The sequence below is a fragment of the Salvelinus sp. IW2-2015 genome, linkage group LG4q.2 (assembly GCF_002910315.2).
Source record: "Salvelinus sp. IW2-2015 linkage group LG4q.2, ASM291031v2, whole genome shotgun sequence".
Taxonomy (NCBI): domain Eukaryota; kingdom Metazoa; phylum Chordata; class Actinopteri; order Salmoniformes; family Salmonidae; genus Salvelinus; species Salvelinus sp. IW2-2015.
In genome coordinates this window covers 26,859,186-26,883,872 of record NC_036843.1, presented here as the reverse complement: position 1 = coordinate 26,883,872, position 24,687 = coordinate 26,859,186, and the positions used below count along the sequence as shown (strand labels likewise).

Sequence of the window (24,687 nt, the reverse complement as noted above, 5' to 3'; positions counted from 1 at the left end):
GATAACCAAGTAATTGCTTCTGAAAAATTGTGGCACAGCCTAAAGAGAGCTATTGATGGCAGTGTGGATATGTTAAATCATAACAGGTGTATCTGCCTTGAAGGACCATGAATAAACTATTGGCTGGGATAGCCGTTAGCAAAGATAATAAAGGCAATAGGTTTTGAAGTCGAATATACGTATATTCACTTTTCCATGCCATGCGTTCTAAAGGTCTCTCTAACTGTGTTATGTTGACTATTAGATAGATCGTCAGCGGCAATACCTCCATCGGGTGTGGAGAGGAGGTCAGGGACAGGGAGCTACTCCTTGTGACTATGGTCTTCCTCCTAACTATGTGGCCAAACATCTGGTGTCCCTCGGTGGTGGCAGGCAAGTCTAGTTCTACCCATGAATTATAGACTGATTACAGTGTAATGTGATATCACTCAAAACAGACTAACATGTTAAACGTATAAATGAATAGCTAATATAAAAATGTGTGCGCACACCCCTGCCTGTCTGTTCTCTTGCTACCAGTCCCGCCCTGATGATGTGTTCCTTCTGGAGGTGCACCACTCCTAAGCCTGGCCTCTGAAATGTACCAGGCCTGACCACAGGCTCACACTGAGCTCTGCCAGCTCCACCGTGCCAGGGGGGTGACGGAGAGAGTCACCCTGGAACAGAGACTCCTACAGCGGGCTCTGCAGCACTGGCACTCCCTGGATCCTCCCGGGGCCTACTATAGCTCTCAAACTCAAAAGGATGTGAGTCGAGTATCTGTATGACAGCTGTTTTTCCATCTCACAGTGTTTATGAGGGTGTTGTGTGATAAGGGGGCAGGACTAACCATGAAGACCTCAGAGTGTACAGGAAATGAAAACTGAAAGTGACCCAGTCCTGTGCTGGACTGAGTTCGTTTCCACAAAGTTCCCTACTTTCTGCCACATATTCAACGTTTATCTGATCTAGGACCCGTTTATATCCTCATAATCATAATGAATACGATTACATGAACAGTGGGGACCAGATATTACCTGACATTTACGGTGGTCGATGTTGTTTTGTGTCCAATGTTTTCATTGAACAATATCTGAAACACAGCACAATAGTATTATACAAACACAACACCCTACCCACTCTCCACAACTTCCAGACTTCTTGTGAACTATGTGCAATGATTGCAAACAGATCGCAGCACCAATCAGCAATCATTTTTTTATTTCGCTCCAGTTGTTTTCAGATGTTTTCATGGAGGACCCCTCCTGGTCCGAGCGGTGGGGGTCTCTCTGATCAGGTCGGCTGAGGAGCAGGACATGAAGCAGGGGAGGAGAAACAGCTCTTTGCTGTGGAAACCTTCTCCAAGCTGCTGGAGTTTAGTCACCATCCGCCATCGCCTTATGGAGTCAGCAGCAGAGACTGCACATCTGGCACAGTTGAGTTTTCTTCCTATATTGATTGTAGTTAGTTACTTATTTCAGGGGTATGTACTGCAGGGGTCTGCGATTTTTATATATATTTTTTGAATTTTTTATTTATTATTATTATTTTATGAATATTGCTGCTGCAGCAGAATACCACCGTGGATACCATTTTTATGTCTCTGCGTCCAGTTGAAGGAAGTTAGAGGTAGTTTCATGAAGCCAATGCTTACTAGCTTTAGCGCAATGACTGGAAGTCTACAGGAACAGTTAGCATGCTAGCTATTCTTGTTCATCCGACATTGGGAAGTAGATAAAGGGCTTCATTGCCAAAATCTCAAACTATCCCTTTAATATGGAGGAAATTACAGTCATTAGAGCGAATTAAAGTTTTTTTTTCCTGTAATGAAAATTCTTAGGCGAGCCGTCTAAGTGGTGATTTTCGGGATGGAAAACAGTTTCAGTGTCAACCCAAATGACCAAAATTCAAAAGCCACTCGCAAATCTGAGCTATCTTTTTTTGCAGGTGCATGGTAACAGTTGAATAAGATGAGAGAAAATAAGAAACACGCACACTGCTGTTGCTAGTATCACTGCTATTTAATAAGCTTTACGTATCGGCTTCAAGGCCAGAAAGATATTGAAAAATATATAACACTACCGTTCAAAAGTTGGGGTCACTTAGAAATGTCCTTGTTTTCCATGAAAACATACATGAAATGAGTTGCAAAATGAATAGGAAATTAGTCAAGACATTGACAAGGTTATAAATAATGATTTTAATTGAAATAAAAATTGTGTCCTTCAAACTTTGCTTTCGTCAAAGAATCCTCCATTTGCAGCAATTACACCCTTGCAGACCTTTGGCATTCTAGTAGTCAATTTGTTGAGGTAATCTGAAGAGATTTCACCCCATGCTTCCTGAAGCACCTCCCACAAGTTGGATTGGGCTTGATGGGCACTTCTTACGTACCATACGGTCAAGCTGCTCCCACTAACACCCAATAGGGTTGAGATCCAGTGACTGTGCTGGCCACTCCATTATAGACAGAATACCAGCTGACTGCTTCTTCCCTAAATAGTTCTTGCATAGTTTGGAGCTGTGCTTTGGGCCATTGTCTTGTTGTAGGAGGAAATTGGCTCCAATTAAGCGCCGTCCACAGGGTATGGCATGGCGTTGCAAAATGGAGTGATAGCCTTCCTTCTTCAAGATCCCTTTTACCCTGTACAAATCTCCCACTTTACCAGCACCAAAGCACCCCCAGACCATCACACTGCCTCCACCATGCTTGACAGATGGCGTCAAGCACTTCTCCAGCATCTTTTCATTTTCTTTGTGATCCGAACACCTCAAACTTAGATCCGTCTGTCCATAACACTTTTTTTCCAATCTTCCTCTGTCCAGTGTCTGTGATCTTAATCTTTTATTTTTATTGGCCAGTCTGAGATATGGCTTTTTCTTTGCAACTCTGCCTAGAAGGCCAGAATCCTGGAGTCGCCTCTTCACTGTTGACGTTGAGACTGCTGTTTTGCTGGTACTATTTAATGAAGCTGCCAGTTGAGGACTTGTGAGGCGTCTGTTTCTCAAACTAGACACTCTAATGTAGTTGTCCTCTTGCTCAGTTGTGCACCGGGGCCTCCCACTCCTCTTTCTATTCTGGTTAGAAACAGTTTGCGCTGTTCTGTGAAGGGAGTAGTACACAGCGTTGTACGAGATCTTCAGTTTCTTGGCAATTTCTCGCATGGAATTTCTCAGAACAGGAATAGACTGACGAGTTTCAGAAGAAAGTTCTTTTTCTGGCCATTTTGAGCCTGTAATCGAACCCACAAATGCAGATGCTCCAGGTACTCAACTATTCTAAAGAAGGACAGTTTTATTGCTTCTTTAATCAGAACAACAGTTTTCAGCTGTGCTAACATAATTGCAAAAGGGTTTTCTAATGATCAATTAGCCTTTCAAAATGATCAACTTGGATTAGCTAACACAACGTGCCATTGGAACACAAGAGTGATGGTTGCTAATAATGGGCCTCTGTACGCCTATGTAGATATTCCATAAAAAATCCCCCGTTTCCAGCTACAATTGTCATTTACAACATTAACAATGTCTACACTGTATTTCTGATCAATTTGATGTTATTTTAATGGACAAAAAAATGCTTTTCTTTCAAAAACAAGGGAATTTCTAAGTGAACCCAAACTTTTGAACGGTAGTGCATATATTAAATGATACCATCTTTGAGAACTAATAACCAAAGAAAAGCTAGAGAGTCAGGGAGAATAACATTAAAAAAAAGGCATTCAATCCACATGCCCATTGATTTTGTTATAACGTTTGAGCAGAGGAACACAGCATTAGCCATGGCAAAATGCATATAATTGCAGGAAATTTAATTTGAAACGACATTACGCTGAGATTATCGTCACTGTATTTTCAGGCTTTGAGGTAAGTGTTACTAAATGTGTTTATGGTATAAAACATGAAATGTCCATTCTGTAGTGTTCATATTATGGTCTGGCTCTCCTAGGTTATACAAAACACAAGCTCTGGAGCTGGGCTTTGATGAGTTCCACCTGTATGTGCGCCCGGAGCAGTTTGAGTTTGCTGTCCAGAGAGACAAGGCAGCGCATAGACCTCTGTTTGTTACGGCACTACTGCAGGACGACAGCTGGATGGATAGGTGCCCTCTTTACCCTGTTACTCTGCTAACATAGATAGATGGACAAGTACCCTCTTTACCCTGTTACTCTGCTAACATAGATAGATGGACAAGTACCCTCTTTACCCTGTTACTCTGCTAACATAGATAGATGGACAGGTACCCTCTTTAACCTGTTACTCTGCTAACATAGATAGATGGACAGGTACCCTCTTTATCCTGTTACTCTGCTAACATAGATAGATGGACAGGTACCCTCTTTAACCTGTTACTCTGCAAACATAGATAGATGGACAGGTACCCTCTTTAACCTGTTACTCTGCTAACATAGATAGATGTGCAGTTACCTTCTTTTTCTTTCTTAGTAAATTGTATATCTACAGTAGACCTTGAAAAATAAGGGAACTATTAACAATTCACTTTTTTGACTATGTTACGCTTAAAATAATCATAAAAAATCTTCTTCTCGTGGACTAAAAGTCATATTCACTCCACATTTGGTCTTTGGACTCGTCAAAATAATAACCCCTAAACAGAGAAAATAACGTTGCTGCATTCCAATGACCACACGATACCACACTATATGCTAATTTGCTAAAATATGCAAAAAATATGCAAAGAATCTTCTTCTCATGAACCGTAGACCAAAGGACACCACATTCTGATTGTAGGCCAATGGTACGTGTCTTAACTTAGTTTGAGAAAAGCTAAGGGATTGGTCAAAGGATGGCTGAGGTATTAAAATTCACTCCAGATGCTGTATTTAGACTCATGAGTTCCTACATGATAGAGTGCTTGCTTTGTTATCCTGATCATGTGTCCTTTCTGTCATCCTGTGAACCCTATTTATTGCTGCTCGCAGCTATATTCTTATGTTTGTTATTCCCGACTCCTGTAGGTACACTCCGTCTAAGTTTCCACTGAGCATCCAGGAGCTTGATGAGAACCAGATTGGAAAATTCAGCTTCTACTCTGAAGAGGCAGTAGTGCATGTAAGGTCAACTGAGACTTTGGGCCTGATTCAGAGTTGAGATAAGAGGGTACAGCTTTTGTGTAAATCAATGTCAAGACAGAATCCTGCCCTTTATGAAGAGATATTATAGCTGTTACCCATTATGATTCGCACTTAATCACCTCAGTCCATGTCTTCTCTCTACATCTCTCCAGCTCATGAATAGGTCAGCCATAGAGAACCTGCAGGTGACCCTGGCCTGTCAGGTGACTCAGAAGAACGCTCTGATTGGTGCAGTGAAGCAGGCATGTCTATGTTATTGGTCAGAGACTTTCACAGGCTCTCCAGAGGTACCTTACATCACTACACATATACTTTAATCCAGTGGCCGGTTTGCTGGGATCAAATTACTTCTCTTTCTCTCTCCTTGATTTAGGAGGTTCTTTGTTCTAGTGGCGATGCAAACTCCTTAGCTAAGCAGGGTCCCAAAATTCGTAAAGATACAAGTGAACCAAAGATAACTGGTGCAGGAACCAGGGAGAGGTGAGTTGGAGGGTCAATGATGGCCATGTTTTGTAATGATCAATATTATTACAGTTAAATATAATTATTATGTTATGTGATGTTGACTGCTGTGTTTGTTCAAGGCTGACTGAGGCGTTTGTCTCCATCCAGCTGGAGAAAGTGGGTCCACGAGATGAGATGTTGAACTCTTTCATAAAGAGGAGACAGATCATGGGTGTTGTGATGATGAACCCTGTAAGTGTCATAGAGGTCAGAGGGAGCAGGAAGCTATGTTGGATCTCAGATATGACTGTTTGATTGTTTACCTTCACGACCTTCTCTTTCACCGCAGGATGAAGTAGCAAAAATCAAGAGGAGGCTGATTATTGAGTTCTGTCGAAAGTATGTACATCTTTAGTAGAAGTTGACAATCATGATTGCCATGTTCAGACATGCTAAAGTGACGCTTCCTAGCATGACTCATTTGGAAGTGTTTATTCACAGGAGACCCGATTGTTTCATCACATTTTGGGGACTTATTTACCTGAAGTCTAACTTTCCTCCAGGTGTACCTGTAACATGTGTTCTGTGTTTGTCAACGTTTTCCTAGATTCAGTTTGCGTATGTCCCAGTGTTGTGTGAGAGGGCAGATTATAGGCCTGTACCACAGCCTGACCACCTTATTGGACGAGCTCCCAGACATCCGCCAGTCCCACTTCCTGATTGGCCAGGACCATGAGTTGAAAAGCGATATGGACTCAGGACTAGGTGTTCACCCTGACCCCAGGTAAAACCAGTGTGAGAGAGCGTTTTATAGCATGAAATTATAAGAATACTTACTTCAGAAAACCTTGCATATGCTGACAGAGAGAATATTTTAGGAGTGTCTCTGCGGTTGGAGGTCAGAGATTATTTTTGTTCCACTTGGTTGGACAGGAAGTTCCAGCGGCGTCCCAGGCGCCTGCTGTCAGCTGACGGCAGAATGTTCCTCAACCTGTGGTTCCTCCCCCACTACACTGAGGTTCTCCTCATGTTCAGAACCCTGGAGGACTCGGTGAGAGGTTCTAACCTGCTTTACATTATGTTAACCTACAGATGGACACAGACAGACACATGCAGGGAGTAGTGGATTGAAATTAGATCTTGTGATATCAGTAAAAAACAAAACCATGGCCTTGGAATGTTTCTAAGACTCTAGAGCAGGGTTTCCTAACTGGCGGTTTTATTTGGCTGCATAAATTTTCGGAGGATTTAAAAAAACATTTGTTTAATTTTTTTATTGTTGGACATAAAAGGCTGTAAAAGTAATTTAGGAAATCTGTTCCCAAGTACTCCCACTCATAATAGAGAGACACGTGATCGTATACAAATGTAAGCAACATCTGTTTGGGCTTACTGCGGTCAATTTGCAGTCTACAAATTTATTTCTAACTATGTTCCGGCCCCCCGACCAGCCATAAAAAAATTTAAATCAGCCTTTGGCTGAATCTAGTTGGTGATCTCTGCATAGAGCACGTTGATCTTTACCTTGAACTTGTTTACTTTTGTTGCATTACAGGCATGTAGCCGGGCTCTTCACCATAGTCTGGAGATAGTGTCTGCCCTGCATGACATCATCTATTACCTGGTCAGTTTTGCCCGACTGGGGAACCCAGGAGTCTTCAGCTCCAAGAGAGGAGGAGGAGCAGGAGGGGGAGAGCTTACAGCTGACTGGGGCGGCACTGAAGGCATCGGTATGCATTGGTTATAAAGAGACCTGTGGTTCCAATGGCTCAGTGGGTTAAATCATGGTGCAGGATTGTGAGTTTGATTTCCGCGTGGAACACATATACTATCCGTGTCACTGTCAACGTTGATAGTTCTGTGAGTCCCATTGGATGAAAGCATCTGCTAAATGACCATGTTATTATCGTTAAGGTGCAGAGCTGTGGGAGATCCAGAAACAGGTCGACTCTCTTTGTGACCCTGGTAGCCCTGAGGCTGTGGGTCGCCTGCTGCAACTACGGAGACACGTGCTCTTCTTGCAGTACGACACCGCTGTGAGGCACCTCATCAGGTGAGTGGAGAAAGGTAGAAGAGGTTGATATATGCCATCAGTGAGTAGGTTTAGAGAAGTGTAATGGAGTATGAGTGTTCCTAGCATAAGAACCAGACCATGGTCAAATACATTGTGTCAACAACTTTCAAACGCTTGAGCTTGATTTAGCTTAATCAGTTCAATGGGACCAATGGAAACCAAAAGTGAAAACACAAAGTATTTGATATGCTCTCTCTCTCGCGCTCTCTCTCTCTCTCAGAGAGGCGTTTCTCTCCTCTGGTAACATCGTAGCCTATCAGAGCGTGAGTGACAACATGGGACACGCCCTCCCTGCGCTGAGTGACAGCGTCAGAACCAATCACAGTTCTCTACTGTCTCTACCAGAGCCAATGGAGCCTCACAGCCCCCGGGTTTGTAATAAAGTTTACATTTCTAAAGCCCAGACACTGTTTGTGTTACTATCCAGAGTAAATGGGAAACACAGTATAGTTAATGCTACTTTTGATGGTTACCCACTGCTCGGGCAGGGTTGTACTCTTAGACAATTGTGAGGTCATCATGTATTTGTGCTCTCTAGGCTCAAAGGATGTACCCATGGAGAAGTTTTCTGGTGTGTCATGGATTGCACTCTGTAGACATTTGGGGCATCCCACCCATTGAGTACTGCATGCAGGTAGAGCTCTACTCTCCTTTATGATATTTCTTGTTTTTCTGTTCTTTCTAGCAAGTGATTTAGCAAATAGAGGCAACTAGAAATGATCATGATAGTGATTGTTTTATCTATTTTGGTTGAATGCATTGTATGCTGCTCTGGATAAGAGTATCTACGATGCTAAATGACTATATTGTGGGTGTTAATGGTCTTGTGCGGCTTGTAATCCAGCTGTGTCTGAGTGGGCTGGGTGACCGCAGCAGGATGGAGGCCAATGGAGCGATCCTGGGCGTGTCTCTACTAATGGAGGATGTCTTGAACAGCGGAGGGAGGGGGGCAGCACCGCTACGTCTCCATGACAACAAGGCGGGGGACTCACGTGGAAAGCCCGAGGAAGTATATTTACATACGTGTTAGAAGATCTTTTCTTTGGGGTGTGTTAAAATATATGGGTTACTAGGTACATAATTGCATTCAAAACACATGTAGGCCTAAACATGTATGTAACGTGTTTACCGCCAGAAAAAGCACCTTGTAAGCAATGCCGTGAACAGGTTTTTTGCACTGGCTGACAGTATTGTGTCTTAATACTAGGAGGATGGTAGCAGTATGGATGACAGTGTTGATGAAGAAGAGAAGGGGATCTCCTCTGGTCCCCTCCAGGACCCTCTTCAGGTGCTGTCTGTGTTGAAGGGGTTCCTGCTCCTAACCAAACAGCTGGAGGTGTTTAAGGAGAGCTGGGGAAGGCGACAGCTAGGGGTGGAACAGATCAATACCATGAAGATCCACAGGCACTTCTCAAGACTTTACAGGTTAGTTAGTATTGCCCATGAAAAAGTTTTTACTTGATGGAATATTCTGACATACCATGCAATACATTTTTCTTATATATTTCTTAATTCCATTATTTTACTTTTATATGTATGTGTATTGTTGGGAATTGTTAGATACTACTGCACTGTTGGAGCTAGGAACACAAGCATTTCGCTACACCCGCAATAACATCTGCTAAATATGTGACCAATAAAATGTGATTTGAATACATGGGGGGGGGGGCGGGTATATCAGGCTTTGTGAACAGTGATGGATAAACAACAGTGACATTAACAAACTTTCATACAGAATTGATTGTTCATTGTTCATCAAAATCAAGTCATTTTAATCCTGCCTGTGAGATGATGTGGTCTCATCGTTAATATGTAGCTCAGTGGGTCTCATGCTTCTACATTTCAGAGCAGACATCCAGTACCCAAGTATGAGAGCCCTGGCTCAACAGATGGGTAAAGAGAAGGACTTTGAGGCTCTGCTGTCTGACAGCCAGCCTCTACTGCCTCCTGCAGGAGCTTCCGAGGTTCACATCAAGACATTCCAAGTACTGTACTACTGCAGCACACCATGATAGCTCACTCACACACCTGACCTCTATTGGAATCTTTTAACGCGGTTTAGTCTGAACTAGAAGCACAAGCATTTTGCTACACTCGCAATAACATCTGCTAACCATGTGTATGTGACCAATCAAATTTGATTTAGTTTAGGTAGAGAGTAGATGTACACTGAGTGTACAAAACATTAAGAACACCTTCCTAATATTGAGTTGCGGCCCCCTATTTTACCCTCAGAACAGCCTCAATTTGTCAGGGCATGGACTCTACAAGGTGTCGAAAGTGTTCCATATCGAGGCTGGCCCATGTTGACTCCAATGCTTTCCACAGTTATGTCAAGTTGGCTGGACATCCTTTGGGTGGTCCCGTGTGGCTCAGTTGGTAGAGCATGGTGCTTGCAACGCCAGGGTTGTGGGTTTGATTCCCATTGGGGACCAGTATAAAAAAAGTATGAAAATGTATGAACTCACTACTGTAAGTCGCACTGGATAAGAGCGTTTGCTAAATGACTAAAATGTAAAAATGGGTGGTGGACCATTCTTGATACACACGGGAAACCGTTGAGTGTGAAAAACCCAGCAGCGTTGCAGTTCTTGACAAAAAACTGGTGCGCCTGGCACCTATTATCATACCCCGTTCAAAGGCACTTAAATCTTTTGTCTTGCTCATTCACTTTCTGAATGGCACACACACACACAATCCATGTCTCAATAGTCTCAAGGCTTAAAAATAATTATTTAACCTGTCTCCTCCCCTTCATCTACACTGATTGAAGTGGATTTAACAAGTGACATCAATAAGGGATCATAGCTTTCACCTGGATTCACCTGGTCAGTCTGTCATAGAAAGAGCAGGTATTCCTAATGTTTTGTACACTCGGTGTACGTGATCCAACTGTTAACTTGAGTGTTTTATCAAAATGTACACACATAATGTCTGATGGACATAAAAGGCACCGTATTCGTGGAACAATCCCTATACCGTAGTAGTCTGGGATCCAAACTGAATCCACGCTACGTTTCACTATCGTTTCACTTCACGAAATAAAGCCGTGATTCAGGTTGATTCTACCTTTTTGCCGTTCGCGCCATTGTCTGTGCCTAACCAAGTTTGTACCATGTTTGTGCTGCTACCATGTTGTGCTACTGCCATGTTGTGTTGCTACCATGTTGTGTTGCTGTCATGTTGTGTTGCTACCATGTTCTGTTGTCGTGTTGTTTTGCTGCCGTGTTGTGTTGTTGTCTTAGGTCTGTCTTTATGTAGTGTCGTGGTGTGTCTCTCTTGTCATGATGTGTGTTTTGTCCTACATTTTTACTTGGAATCCCAGCCCCTTTCCCCACAGGAGGCGTTTTGCCTCTTGGTAGGCCGTCATTGTAAATAATTATTTGTTCTTAATTAACTTCCCTAGTTAAATGGTCCCGTGTGGCTCAGTTGGTAGAGCATGGCGCTTGCAACGCCAGGGTTGTGGGTTCATTCCCCACGGGGGGACCAGGATGAATATGTATGAACTTTCCAATGTGTAAGTCGCTCTGGATAAGAGCGTCTGCTAAATGACTTAAATGTAAATGTTAAATAAAGGTTAAATAAAACATTTTTAAAGGTTGGAACCCAGACTAGTTGAGTAGTGCTACAGACTGAGGAATAGGTTATAAATTGTGTAATGAAGATGAGGATTAACATGAACATTGGTTTCTCTGTTGACTCTATGCATGGTGGCTCAATCAGTTTCTACGGACTGAGAAATAGGTTATATCTGTAATATGGTAAACAAGATGACGAGGAACATCTCTTTGAGTCTGTGCATGGTGTCTCAGTTGCTCAGGCTGCTGGAGAGTACAGAGTGTGATATGATCCGAGCGGTACAGAGGAGGATCACAAGAGAGCTGACCCTGGTGATTTCCGAGCGGGCACGCCAAGACACAGGCCTCCCCACAGGTACACCACTCACCTCTCAGGATGTCTCACGAAGACAGTAACCAATGTTGGATCTGGATTTCTGTTGTTGTTCTTTTAAAACATTTTAATATGTTTACATTTCTACATGTTACTGTTACATCATGAACAGGTTAAGCAGCTACGAGTGTGAGTCGAAAGATTCTAGCTGTAATGATTGTCTTATCACTGTTACGACTGTTCTCCAGAGTTGTGGAAGCAAGGCCCCATGAAGCACAGTCTGTCCCCAGAGAGACCTCAGTTAGTGGAGAGCTTCACCCAGCAGCTAATGGAGTGTGCTGAGCAGACGGAGGAGGGACAGGTGAGACACCCAACACAGAATGGATGGACAGGCATGACAATAGCCCTAAAACAGTTGGTAGCAGTCTGGTCCTTTTTCTCAGTAATAAAAAAAAATGGCAGTCGCAGGTTCATAGGTTCCAAGCACCGAGAACATGAGAAGAGTTTAATGACAATATATATGTTATACATCTCCTGCCAGCTGACCTTCCCCACGGCCCACCTCCAGCGGTGTCTGTCCACTCTGGGCCGTTCTGTGATGGAGCGAGAACGCAGCAGCTTCCTCCTCTACTCCCAGTTCTATGAACAGATCTTACGGCAGGAGAGCCAGCTTCTCTACCGCAGAGAACAGGTATCCTACTCTACTGTACTTCAGCAGTTCAGCGTATAAGATGCGCGTCAAGATATGCAATGCCTTTTTTCATTGGTAATACAGTATATGTGTGAACGACTGGGATTAGACCCTCTGGGAGATACCCCTAGTGTTCCGGTGTCAGGCAAGGTTAGTTATCAGGTGAGCAGGGTTCCAAACCCGTTTGATTCCGGGGCTTTATACCGTTCATTTGCTAAACAGCACACAAACGTATCGTTAAGTTCTTGCTTCTTGACTTCTCTCTGTACAATATTTGTCCTGCAGGATGTGAAGAACCTTGAGGCGTCCCAGTCCCAGGCCATCAACCCTTACAGCGAGGTCAGTGGGCTCTGTCGTGGGATGATGTTGCAGACCACAGCCCTGCGTACCCGGGTCACCCAATTGGAGGAGGAACAGAGAGGTCTGGAGCAGCAGATCAGCCTAAAATACAGACAACGCTATGACTCCCTGGTCCGACAACTTTTCTCCACCTGCATTCAGCTGAAGGTACGAAACGCTTTTAAAACCTATCTTTTTTTATCATAACGGTAACTATCTAAAGCCTGAAGGAATAATGCATTATGATGTTGTTAGAATCCATTTTAAGACTTGACATAAGCATGTATGAGCAACTTATAGTGTCTTAGTATCACCTCATAATGATCCTGACTAACTTTGATCCACAATAACGACACTGGTTAATTTGGAAAATACTTTGTGTTTGGTCGCATCGTACTTTTGACCACATCACTGACATGCTAAAAGCACCATAATGCACACCCTCTCGTCTTTTTACTTTATTGTTTACTTGCATGGATCACAGGCCAGGCTTGATGAGTACCACGTGCGAATGGACCAGGATGTTACTCAGCTGGTGAGCAAAGTGAGGAGAGAGGGAGTGGATAACATCATCAAGCTGAAGAAATTTGGCTCCACTAAAGGCAATGAAGCTCTTCTTACGACACAGTCGGAGGTGAGACGATTGGGCCCAAAGTTGTTTTCGAAGCAAGTGACTGAATTGTGACTCAGCTGTTTACATAATTATTGCATTCAGGACTAACAGCTATTCTCTTCCTTAATCTTTCTTCTTCTTCTCCTCCTTCAGAAGCAGGCACTCCATGACCTGAGCATGGAGAACAGTCTGCTGACTGGCCTGCTGTCTAAGGTGAAGGCACTGGGCCACTGGAGACAGGTGGTTGGACAGGGCAAGTTGCACCGTAGATTGCTCAACAGCCAGCAGGTACGGTTAGGAGGATTGGAAAGGAGTGTCCCCAAAATCACACAAGTGTATTGACTTGCAATGACCGTGACATGCAGGTTGTTTTATTATTTGACCGACTCATATGGATTGCACCAGAATGGCTGTGGCTTTTCATGTTTTTTTGCTGCCATTTTGTGCGATTGTGACTTGTGTTGTGTCTAGAGGGAGATGTCCTGTCAGAGGGAGGCACTGAGAATGAAGATGATGTCAGAGGAGGAAGTGATCGTACTGAAGCAGGAACTGGAAGTCACTCAGCGGGCCATGACACAGTGTCAGACGGAGTACAACCGCACCAAGAGACTGCTCACCAAACAGGTAGCTAGCTATATCCTCACCCTGAATCATTCACATGCATTTCTTTTTACAACATTACAGATAACAAGTGGAATTAATCTTGACATTTTCTTCTCATTTTATATAATTGTAAATAGTGTGATATTTTCTGTCATAGCTGATTTAATAACCAGATCTAAAGATATTTGCCTGTCTGGTCTGACAGTAGAGAGATTTTTATGCCCACAGAGCACAGAGCTCCATGAGGTGAGGCATCACTCTGCTCAGGAGGTCCAGAGCAGACAGGAGCTGGACAGCTACCACCTGCAGAGCCTGGAGCAGCTGAGAGAGGGCGTGGGGGACAGAGACAGACAGCTCCAAGACCTCAGGACTCATCTGGACAGGAGCAGCAGAGACAGACAGCTACTGAGACAACGCAGTGCCAAAGACATCAGACAGGTGACACTCGTTCTCATCCCTGCAGTACAAACACAATTGTTTGTGTGATAATATAAAATAATCTGTTTTAGTATTACTAAAACAGACATCATCCGGCTTGAAGGACCATAAAACAGAGATGGATAATAACTTAAGTTCCCAGACCTTTAAACAATTACATTGTATGTGTCCCGTAGGTATAAACTAGGGCCTTTCCTGGTCAGATTATATGGTCATGAAAAATCCCTGGCCCTGGGAATAATTTATCTAAATGTGTATATTCCCTGATGAAGGGAGCACATTTACCGTAAATTACAGACATAGCAAGTTTAGATCATTGGTGTAATGGTAATGGACATTAACCCAGGCACCCACTGTGGCTTTAGGTGAAGGGCCAGCTTCATCAGGAACGCAGCCTCAAACAGGAGGCTTTCCAGCGGGTGGACAAGCTGCAGAGCCAGGTGGAGGACGTTGAGACTGCTCTCTCCAGGTGTACCTCCACAGCAGGTAATGGCTAAGCTTCAGTGTGTTCCACTCACTCCCTTTCCATATAGCAGTAACTTACTATGGCAATGGTTCTCAGTCCTGGTTCTGGGGACCCAAAGGGGTGCACATTTTTGTTTTTGCCCTAGCACTACACACCTGATTCGAATCATCAACTCGTCATCAGGCTTTGATGATTTGAATCAGGTGTGTGGTGCAAGTGCAAAAACAAAAATGCACCCCTTTGGGTCCAGAGGACCAGGATTGAGAACCACTACGCTACGCAGTTCTAGAGTAGTGTGTGCCCAGTAACTTGCAGGTGTAGGGTATAAAACATAACACACTGTTTAATGAATAACTCACTATGCTGCAGCTAGCCATTGATTCAGCCTGTGCTCTCTCTCACAGGGCAACGCCAGACATCCTGTTACACTTTCCCTCACAACAGATCCAGCATCATAAATCCAGAACGCGCTGGCAAGAGGGATTCTACCACCCAGCTGGAGAGACCCAAAACAGTGAGTATCTCTTCTTGGCATATTACAGCCTTGTAACCAGTGAACTTTTGTGTTGCTTCGTTTCCCCAATAGAAATGTATCGTATGTGTTGTGTGTTTTGTCAGGACCCGTCTCGCCTGCGTATCCTCACCACGGAGGCCCTGCTACCAAACCTCACCGATGGAGGCCCAACCTCCTCCAGTCTCCTCACACACCTTCAGCAGCTGAGACTCAACCATCAGTAAAAACGATGCTGTTCCTGTAGAAAAATGTCAACCATGTTGTAGCAAGTAATGAAAACAAACGTTTATTGATGAAAATGATCTAGATGATACACAGTATGTGACGGACCTTTATACACCTGGGCCGCTAAAACAACAAAAACATTGTAAAACAGTGGTATGACACCTTGTTTAAAGCTATAACTTGGTGTGATCTCATTGTTGCAGATGCTACCATACAAATGTAGTAAGACAAACCAAATATAAAAGAGTTGAGACAGACCTACATAGGCCCAGTGTATCCAGGCTCAATACACACACACCTTTAAAAAGGTTATTGTAGAGGAAACAACCTTACATTGTATGGATAAATCAGGTTAAGAATGACTGTTAATCTCTTCACTCACATGCAGGGGGATTGTTTGTGTGACTTGAGCAGAAACATGGTTAGCCTGGTCTCAGATCTGTTTATGCTGTTTTGCCAACGCCTACAGTCATTGGAATTTAACCATCTGACTTGGCTAAAAAGCACAAACCTATCTGGGACCAGGCTATAATGTGGGGATGATCAATAGGTTAAATCATAGCATCCTCTGAACAGTCTAATATTTGTGGCATGTTCATCACATTAGAAACTACACCAGATAATAGAAGGAAATTAAAAAAGGGTTGCGTGGAAGAATACAAAAAAGAGTTCTGACAATACAAATAAAATATCACAAAACACACTCTTTTGATGCATATTTTGGAAGTTAACACACAAAAATGTTTCAAACTATCCATCTGGGGTGCTAATCATGTTTTCAACCATGCAAAATTTGCACCGGTCTTTTCCCCACAAAATGGAATACAACTGTAGAATAAACTGTACAGGGATTCAGAGAAGAACTTGAGGTCAAATAAAGAAATTGTCTTTTACTTTTTAACAGGATGCAAACTATGCCCTTAAGATCCAAGTCTGGCCCTCAATTTCTACAACAGAACCTTAGACCCATGAATTAAGGCTGGACTCCAATCCGATTACGCTTTGTCGACAATGTACCATTTAATTGAACCAATTTCTGCAGCGTTTACCAGGAATGCGAGCTCCGAACATAGCCTTTAAAAGCTGCATTGTCTACAACTCACGATCGGATTGAATCCCTGCCTTCATTTCTACAGCACAAGCTGACCGAATAATTAAATCTTGTTCTACACACTTCCAAATCCAAACAGATTTTCAACTAATACTCAAATCAGAGAAAAATAAAGTCAAACGATAGGTAGGTTATTGATAATTAGATCTATTGAGGACATGGAATTTAATGTGTCAGTACCAACACTGCCATAAAACACAATAATACTGAACGGTATATCAGTCCTGACTAACCCCACTCTATAACCATGACTTTAAAGTGACTGTTCCATGTGAGGACTGGTAGATTGGTGTATCTTTTTACACATGAGCCCGATTCACACTATAGAGCCGAACCAAAAACCAAGCAGAGCTGTACAGTTTGGGTGGAACCTGTAGTGTGAAGCAGGCAATACAGTACAAGTAATGGCCAGCACTTATTGATACAGCGTCTTGTCTACGTCCCAAATGGCACCCTATTCCCTTTATAGTGCACTACTTTTGACCAGATCCCTAAAATGGGCCCTTGTCAAAAGTAGGCACTATCTAGGGGAATAGGGTCTTATTTTGGAGGTAGGCATGTTTTACAAACCCTGAGACACAGCAGGCAACTTCTGAGCAGTGTCTACGTAGTGCCAAGAGGAAAATATAAAGATGAACACTAAAATGACAACTTATAGACAGGACCATGATTGATTATTAGTTGACACGATCAGTTTCAAACCTGATCAACTCTCATCCCCAGAAGCTACGGTATGCCCACGTTCCCTGACCTGCAGGATTCACTGGACTCAAACAGATCAATAACTAGTATTCACACAAATGGTTTTCACAGAAGTACCATTTCTCAAATTAGGAAAGTAGATAAGACAACCAAATCACCCTTCATTTAACCAGCCAACATTGTTGTCCGGTCTGATACTGGTTGCAGAGTTAAATAGCTACATAGTAAAATGTTCCACTCTGATAATGGCCTGTAGTGTGGACATTAAGTTTCCTCTGAATCTTAAAATTCAGATAAGGTAATGACATTATCTGCTAACTCAAACCACGATGACCCTAAATATATAAAACCGTGCACGACAATAACATGTTGTAAATCGCTCTAGCTGGGAGGCAATGAAAAATCTCTTTATTAAAGATCTTTGTCAGAACCCTCTTATGACCAGAAAGCAAGTGTTTATCATAAGGCTCCACTTTCTTTCGTTGTCAACGTGGCACAGTACTGACTTTGCTAGTTATTCATATAAAAATAAAGTAACATTTGTTTTATTTACACATTGACAAGAGTATGTAAAAGTTAATCTCTTCAGTACATTGGTAACAATATGAAATTACAAAGTGGCATTGAAAACGATTCAGGTTCTTTCTGTCAAGACTGGAAAAAAGCAGCATTTTGTATGTGCTTATTATGGAGCAGGGTTGGAGTCCATTTCAATTCAGTAAAAACTTCCTGAATGGACTGAAATGAAAATGGGCATAGTCCAAAATGGCAGCCTAATTCCTACATTTCAATTTAATAGTAATTTAGCAGACGATCTTGTCCAGAGCGACTTACAGGAGCAATTATGTGCCTTGCTCAAGGGCACATAGGCAGATTTTCCACCTAGTCGAACCAGCGACCTTTCAGTTACTGGCTCAATGCTCTTAACCGCTAGGCTACCTGCCGCTCTATATCTATGGCCCCTGGTCAAAAGTAGTGCACTATATAGGGAATAGACTGCCAATTCAGACATACCCATGGACTCCAACCCTGTTATAGGGCAACTCATAATACTGGCTTGAGGACTGAGCGCAGTGAGCGTCCCTCTTTGGTGAGCTCTCTGGTGAAGCACATGCAGGGCAGAGGGATTGCCTCGTCCCGACGGGTGATGGTGTTAAACTTGCACTTCTTCAGATGTTCGGCCATATTGGCGATGTTGGCAAACTTCCACTCGTTCACCGTACCGAAAGCCGTACTGAATCGCCACACCTGGTTCACGAAAGAGAGTAATTGAAATTCATTAGTTGTAATGAAGACGTTTATATGTGTAACATGGTATGCCTGCTTGCAACGCAAAGCCTTTAATCTAATTGATTACTGTGTTAATACAGGACAGCATGCATTCAGTGGTCAGGAAATAGGAGTGAATTCTAACTTGAGATCCCCATGCGCGTCTCAAACTGTCGTACAAAAATGAAATTTCCCATTGATCATAGATTTATGGGGAAATGCAAGAAAGTAAAATTCAATACAGATGTTAATGCACATGTTTAAAATGCAGTGAGCGACTAACCTTGTTTTGGATCTGCCACGAGGAAGACCCATCTGCCCGTCGTGTGTTCTCCCAGAGAAGCACCACCATGCCTCTGGACTTGAGTAAGCTGCCACACACATCCCTCATGGTCCGGGAGACCCTGGACAGCTGGCACAGGCTGAAGCCATCCAGGAAACTAGCCACATACTGTTGCACCTCGAAGGGCAGGGAGCTCAGGTGGTCGCAGGTGGAGCCGAACCGACAGGCATTCCTGGGGAGAGTTTTATCTCCGAACCGGGGAGGCATACCCGGCTGCACCCCGAACGAGCCCAGGTGTCTATCGTGGATGATCCTGGAGCCCTGCACGGAGGGACAGAAGCGTCTCTGGGAGTAGGTGCAGCCGTAGTAGGCCAGGGGACAGCGGTGCTCCAGCCAGCCGTTCAGCCCGGCGTGGATGTCCCCGTGAACGTTTTTGAAATGCGAGGAGAACTCATCTCTGCGGAACAGCTGTCCACACACAAAGGTGAACATGGTGCGCTGCTTGGTCTGGTAGCGGGCCACACACTCCAGCACCAGGTCCAGTCTGAGGGTGTGGAAGGGGCTGGGGTTGGAGAGCTGCGGGCTGGCGTGATCACAGGCCGACGCTGAGGCGATGTCCCCCACCATGGTGTTAGTGGCCAGTATTGCCGAGGGGAAGGAGAAGGTCTGGGTACCAAAGTCGACGCGATAACCGTCTACAAACCTGCTGTCTGAGATGCTGCGGCCCCCGGGGGAGTCCCCCAGACAGAAGAGCAGCGCTGCCGTGATCAGGTCGATCCCATGGAGCCCCAATGGATCGTCAGTTACCTCCAGGTCTGAGGTGTCCACTGACTTGTCCTCCATTTTAGCTCTGAACAAATAGGGATCAGACATCATAGCCCTGCGCCCGTTAAACGTAAACACACTCATCCCTCGGAGCACCTGGAGGTTCTGTAGTTTCCTCTCCAGCCACCTGTCTTCGATCTCTAAGGGCAGGTGCTGGAGCACGTTGTAGGGTTCCAGATTAGGGAGAGGCATGGGAAGAGGCAGGTGGATGGGTAGTGGTGGAGGGTGGGGCCCAGAGGGCTCCCGTGGTGCTACTATGTTAGGCATGGAGAGATAAGGCAGCACCGGCCTGAAGTCTGAAGACCTGTTGACTTCTGAGCGTCTGGGTGGAGATCTGCTCAGATCCATCCGCTCACGTCGTCTCAAGTGATTGTGGTCGTCTCCTGTATGGTGGAAGCCGTTACTGAGAGGAGGAGGACCCACCTCTGCTAGACCCATCATGCCGTCCTTCTCCACCTCCTCTGAAGACTTGATTCGTTCATTGAGCTCTATCCAGTAGCTCTCATCTCCCTGTCTGTCGGTTCCGACTCCACAGTCCACGGACACTCCGCCCACTGCTCCGAGCTCACAGTCCAACTGTGTGTCACTCTCCATCTCTACATTCTTCAAGTCATCATCACTGTTCTCTCCATTATGGAGAACCCCATTTCGCTCTGTTTTTCCCCCACTTATAATTCCATTGATCAAGTTGACGTCCTTTGCACTTCTGAGAACTTCCAGGGTTGCTGCTAAGTTCTTTTTGTGTACCGAAATATAGGACTCATCATCCATTTCAATCACTCCATTAGTCAAAGCAGCAGCCTCATCCATTTCAACCATTCCATTACTAACTGCAGTCTCTGGTACACTTGACACGACATCAGCCATCTTTTCATTTGTTTCCACAGCTGGTTTATTATATCCGTTATTTGACGTGTTGGTGGTGACTCTGAGGGACTCCAGTAGCATCCTCTGATCTTGGAGAGCCAGGGCCATGTCTAGCTGCTCCACCACTTCAACATTGCTCAGGTACTCATAGGACTTCCTGTCTGAATAGCTCACAGGCCAACGGTTCCACTCCATGGTGCAACACACCACACTGGCCGGGCACGTCTCTAGGTGTTCAGCCATTTTGAGCCGAGCAATAGTGAAAGGGCACCCGAAACCAGTGTTGAGGCAAGGCACTCTTTCAAACGGGCATAGTAAATGATGCTCCTCCACTTTGCAGGAGTGGAAGACGGCTCCACAGACGAGAGGGCAGCCAATGAGATCACAGGACACACCAGTCTCTGGGCGGATCATACACCTCCGGTTTACACACTTCATGCAGTGGGCATGGAGCGCCTCCATCTTTGTGGTGTTGATATTCTAGATTTAAAATGAGGAATGAGTGAAGTGGTCTGCCCTGAAATAATGAGAGAAAAAGTTTTAAAATCCTACCTTTTTTAGTAAAGATTTAGGTCTAATTAGATGTGAACAAATTCAAGTTGAACCACAGTCAGTTAATTAATAGAAAAAGCAACCAGGCCATGTCCCAGTTCCTAGAAACATCCTGTCTTGTTAAATTATCCCACTGACATAGTTCTAGGGCCAGCTCTCTACCTACCAAACATGTGGCAATGGAGTCCCGTGCCTTTAAAAGACCAGCATCACATTCTATAACTTAGCACCTGCTCCCATCTCAGTCTTTCTGTTTACTAAATCTTTAAGCTGCCACATGACATTTCACAACACTCTTCTTGGGTTACAGTACATGGTCACAACACACCAGTTCTAGAATCTAGCCTAAAGGACCATGACCTTTAACCCCTGGCTGAGGCTGTATGAAGCCAGGGAGGAAGAGAGAAGCCCAACTCTGTGGAAAATCTGTCTCCCTCCAGCAGGTGTTGTTGTTTCATGTTGTTTTGCCCACCAAGCAAGGAGTTTTTGTATGGAGGTTAACAGCTTATTTGCTACGTGAGCTTTATTTGACCAAATAGAAGTTTAGTAATCCTTAAGTCGTTATGAGTGTACTGATATAAGTAGGACAAGTAACATCGCGGCAACAGAGAAAAAACACTTTATATCAGAGCTCTCTGGAGATAGCTATGCATTTTCATGAAATGAGACTAGTAGCATAGCGTCTCTCTCCATTGAATACAGGCAGTTGATGTCACCAACCCTCATCAAATATTTTAAAAAGGATTACAATAATGAGATGTATCCACCAATTCGAAGAAAGGATGGGCGGGAGCTAGAAAGCCCACCGTGCCACTTTATGGACAATGACCCCTATTGTTAGGGCGGAGAGACATTTACACGGAGTGTACAAAACAATAAGAACACCTTCCTAATATTGAGTTGTACCTCCGCCCCTTTTCCCCTCAGAACAGCCTCAATTTCTCGTGGCATGGACTCCATAACGTGTCGAAAGTGTTCCACATGGATGCTGGCCCATGTTGACTCCAATGCTTCCCACAGTTGTGTCAAGTTGTCTGGATGTCCTTAGGGTGGTGGACCATTCTTGATATACACAGGAAACTGTTGAGCATGAAAACCCCAGCAGCGTTGCAGGTCTTGGTAGAGCATGGCACTTGCAACACCAGGGTTGTGGGTTCGATTCCCACGGGGGACCAGTACAAAAAAAGTATGAAAATGTATGAACTCACTACTGTAAGCCGCTCTAGATAAGAGCTTCTGCTAAATTACTCAAATGTAAAAATGGGTGGTGGGCCGTTCTTGATACACACAGGAAACTGTTGACAAAAACCCAGCAGCATTGTAGTTCTTGACACAAACTTGTGCGCCTGGCACCTACTATCATACCCTGTTCAAAGACACCTGAATCTTTGGTCTTGCCCATTCACTTTCTGACTGGCACACATACACAATCCATGTCTCAAGGCTTAAAAAGCCTTATTTAACCTGTCTCTTCCCCTTCATCTATACTGATTGAAGTGGATTTAATAAGTTACATCAAAGGATCATAGCTTTCACCTGGTCAGTCTGTATTGGAAAGAGCAGGTGTCCTTAAGGTTTTGTACACTCCGTGTATCTTGTTAGTATATCCATAATATTTTATGATACAGACGGTTCAGTGGCCTTACTGGCCTGCTCAAAGCTTGATGACAACAAAACCTGGTGACCTGTCTAAACAACTGTCAGCCAACCATGACAGTGTATGTAAGGGGAAACGTTACACTGCCGTTCTTGACTGGGCATGCCCGAGTTGTCTGGCTTCACAGGCCTCATGTCAGATTGCGCAAGATAAACAAAAACAAATGACTTGTAACTAGCTAACTAACACAAGTAACACCAAGTAGTAACACGCTAACTGGCTATTTAGATTAACACAATATTAAACACAGTTAAAGAGCCAGCTAACTAGTTATTTTTGCCACTGGCAAGTGTAATGTCCGGCCTACTTAAAGTGGTTAATTTTTTAAAACTCTATAACGTTAGGTTGCTAGCAACACCAACCAACTTTAGCTGTGCTGGCTAGCGGCTAACAAAACCCATATTGATTAACGGGTGAAAATGAGATGGAGGTTGGATCCGGCGGCTCTCCAAATGTCCCATTTTAGCCAGCCACTGAGCTAGCTAAAGTTAGCTTGGTAGCTAGCTATTTAACTAAAAAAACATGTCACAATACAACTTGGCTTACCCGTATTAAATAACGATACAGCAAATCGTTGATTTCCGAGTCTTGTCCTTATATTCGGCAGTAACACTAGCCACACACAATTAACAAAAAGTTCAGTAAGTAATGTTGTAGTAGCTAGCTAGTCAGCTACAAATATTCACGTCGTCTCTTCCGCCTCGAGTCACTATTGTGACTTCTGCTGTAAAATGCTAGCAAGCTCATCTGTGACTAGCTGCTAATATCTACAAGTGGCGCAAGTTGATTGCGTCATCATTCAGCGGACCCGGACCACAGCGAAGTTTGGCTAGAGATGTGCGCCTGAAATAGATGGGGAATACCCCAAGAATACTCAGCGAGCTACATCTCAAATAAATATGTTGTTTTAGACATTGAAAAGGTCAGAAATAGTTCAATTAAAGACAACAGCTCTTTGAAATACCTTTATTTTTTTCTTTACAAAAAACACTGAAAACCCATATGTTACAGACTGAGATGTTTTCAGTTTTATACCACATCTTCAAAATCCCTGATTTCTACACTGATATTTTATATACACCCAAAAGTACAGTAAATTCATGGTTTCCTCTTTCCTTATGCAACATTTTAATTTGTGGGGGTGCATGTGCATGCATGAAGTGAGTGTAGTGGTGACTGGAGAAGTGGGTATACTCAAAGTTTGCCAGAAATTTACCTAAAGGCCACAAGGTGAAGGAAAGGCGCCCTGTGTGAAAAATTCTATGAGAAATTGTGACATACACTGAATGGACTAATATGATAAATCCCATATTGGTCTTTAACAATCAGGCCAACCCAATCTGTACTGTGCAAGTAGGCTAATAGAAGGTTTTTGCTCTCAAAGTAAGTTTTTCAAAATAAAAAAACACAATTGGATGTTCTAAGTCCATAACAATGCTTAAACCACATCCAGAGACCCCTTTTTGAGGTTTGGGAAAAATCTAAGACATTTGTATTTTTGAGTGTAGTTATCCTTTTAATTCAAGTGAACAGGCACCTAGCACTGCTGCTTTGTTTGCTGTGTTTCTGTATGAGATGGAGTTGCAAAACAAATGGCCACTGGATTAATGCAAATAATCATGATATCATTCCGCCAGGTAGGCATTGGCTACTTTGTAGCTAGTTAACATTTAATTGGGAAGGTTTTTGGCAAAGACTTTTCATCTACCAGAAGATGTCTAGGCCTATCATTAGCGTCGCTCTATTTTTACTGTTCCTTAATTGTTTGAAATCATAGAAATGTGGAGGCAATTATTTTTATAAAGACTTCCTCATATGCATTCTCCTGTTCTATTGGTTTTCTTTCAACTTTCTTTCATTGTCTAGCAGCCAAAGGCATTATCCTAGTCATATTATCAACCCATGATAGTTGTTGCACCTTTAGATCTTGCCTCTTTAAAAATGTCTACCTGATATTTCCATCTCTGTCCATGAAACCCAGTGTGCATTTTAGAACAAAGTTTTCCAGCATATTCCATTTTGGAACATTAGTGTATATCCTACAGCCT

The 24,687-nt window shown here is 43.6% G+C and overlaps 2 protein-coding genes across 3 annotated transcripts; one reads left to right on the top strand and one right to left on the bottom strand.

Annotated features, from left to right (window-relative positions):
* Nucleotides 1-637: 637 nt before the first annotated feature.
* LOC111963543 (coiled-coil domain-containing protein 162) lies at nt 638-16,078 on the top strand. The gene is made up of 28 exons (XM_023987056.3): nt 638-746; nt 1,213-1,414; nt 3,929-4,081; nt 4,959-5,052; nt 5,228-5,362; nt 5,449-5,555; nt 5,660-5,771; nt 5,869-5,918; nt 6,127-6,303; nt 6,453-6,570; nt 7,075-7,249; nt 7,434-7,572; nt 7,814-7,964; nt 8,132-8,227; nt 8,438-8,602; nt 8,801-9,018; nt 9,440-9,578; nt 11,406-11,526; nt 11,733-11,845; nt 12,026-12,175; nt 12,461-12,682; nt 12,999-13,148; nt 13,281-13,415; nt 13,599-13,751; nt 13,959-14,168; nt 14,534-14,654; nt 15,039-15,148; nt 15,253-16,078. The coding sequence occupies exons 2-28, from the start codon at nt 1,296-1,298 to the stop codon at nt 15,370-15,372; spliced, it is 3,753 nt and encodes a 1,250-aa protein (XP_023842824.3). The 5' UTR covers nt 638-746; nt 1,213-1,295; the 3' UTR covers nt 15,373-16,078.
* Nucleotides 15,419-23,400, bottom strand: fbxo30a (F-box protein 30a). Of its 2 annotated transcripts, none has more exons than XM_023987066.2 (3): nt 23,186-23,400; nt 18,739-20,947; nt 15,419-18,434 (listed from the first exon to the last, which is right to left on the bottom strand). In XM_023987066.2, the coding sequence occupies exons 2-3, from the start codon at nt 20,890-20,892 to the stop codon at nt 18,231-18,233; spliced, it is 2,358 nt and encodes a 785-aa protein (XP_023842834.1). In that variant the 5' UTR covers nt 20,893-20,947; nt 23,186-23,400; the 3' UTR covers nt 15,419-18,230. The 2 variants fall into 2 exon arrangements, with proteins under 2 accessions (XP_023842834.1, XP_023842835.1); XM_023987067.2 differs by having other exon boundaries at nt 18,739-20,942.
* Between the last annotated feature and the right edge of the window lie 1,287 nt (nt 23,401-24,687).

Bases quoted from the DNA above. Each gene is read 5' to 3' on its own strand.
- LOC111963543 (XM_023987056.3), top strand. From the start codon at position 1,296: ATGAAGCAGGGGAGGAGAAACAGCTCTTTGCTGTGGAAACCTTCTCCA. The intron at 5,363-5,448 runs GTACCTTACATC...TCCTTGATTTAG, and splicing joins CTTTCACAGGCTCTCCAGAG to GAGGTTCTTTGTTCTAGTGG. The intron at 7,965-8,131 runs GTTTGTAATAAA...TGTGCTCTCTAG, and splicing joins TGGAGCCTCACAGCCCCCGG to GCTCAAAGGATGTACCCATG.
- fbxo30a (XM_023987066.2), bottom strand. From the start codon at position 20,892: ATGGAGGCGCTCCATGCCCACTGCATGAAGTGTGTAAACCGGAGGTGT. The intron at 18,435-18,738 runs GTTAGTCGCTCA...TTCGTGAACCAG, and splicing joins CGTGGCAGATCCAAAACAAG to GTGTGGCGATTCAGTACGGC.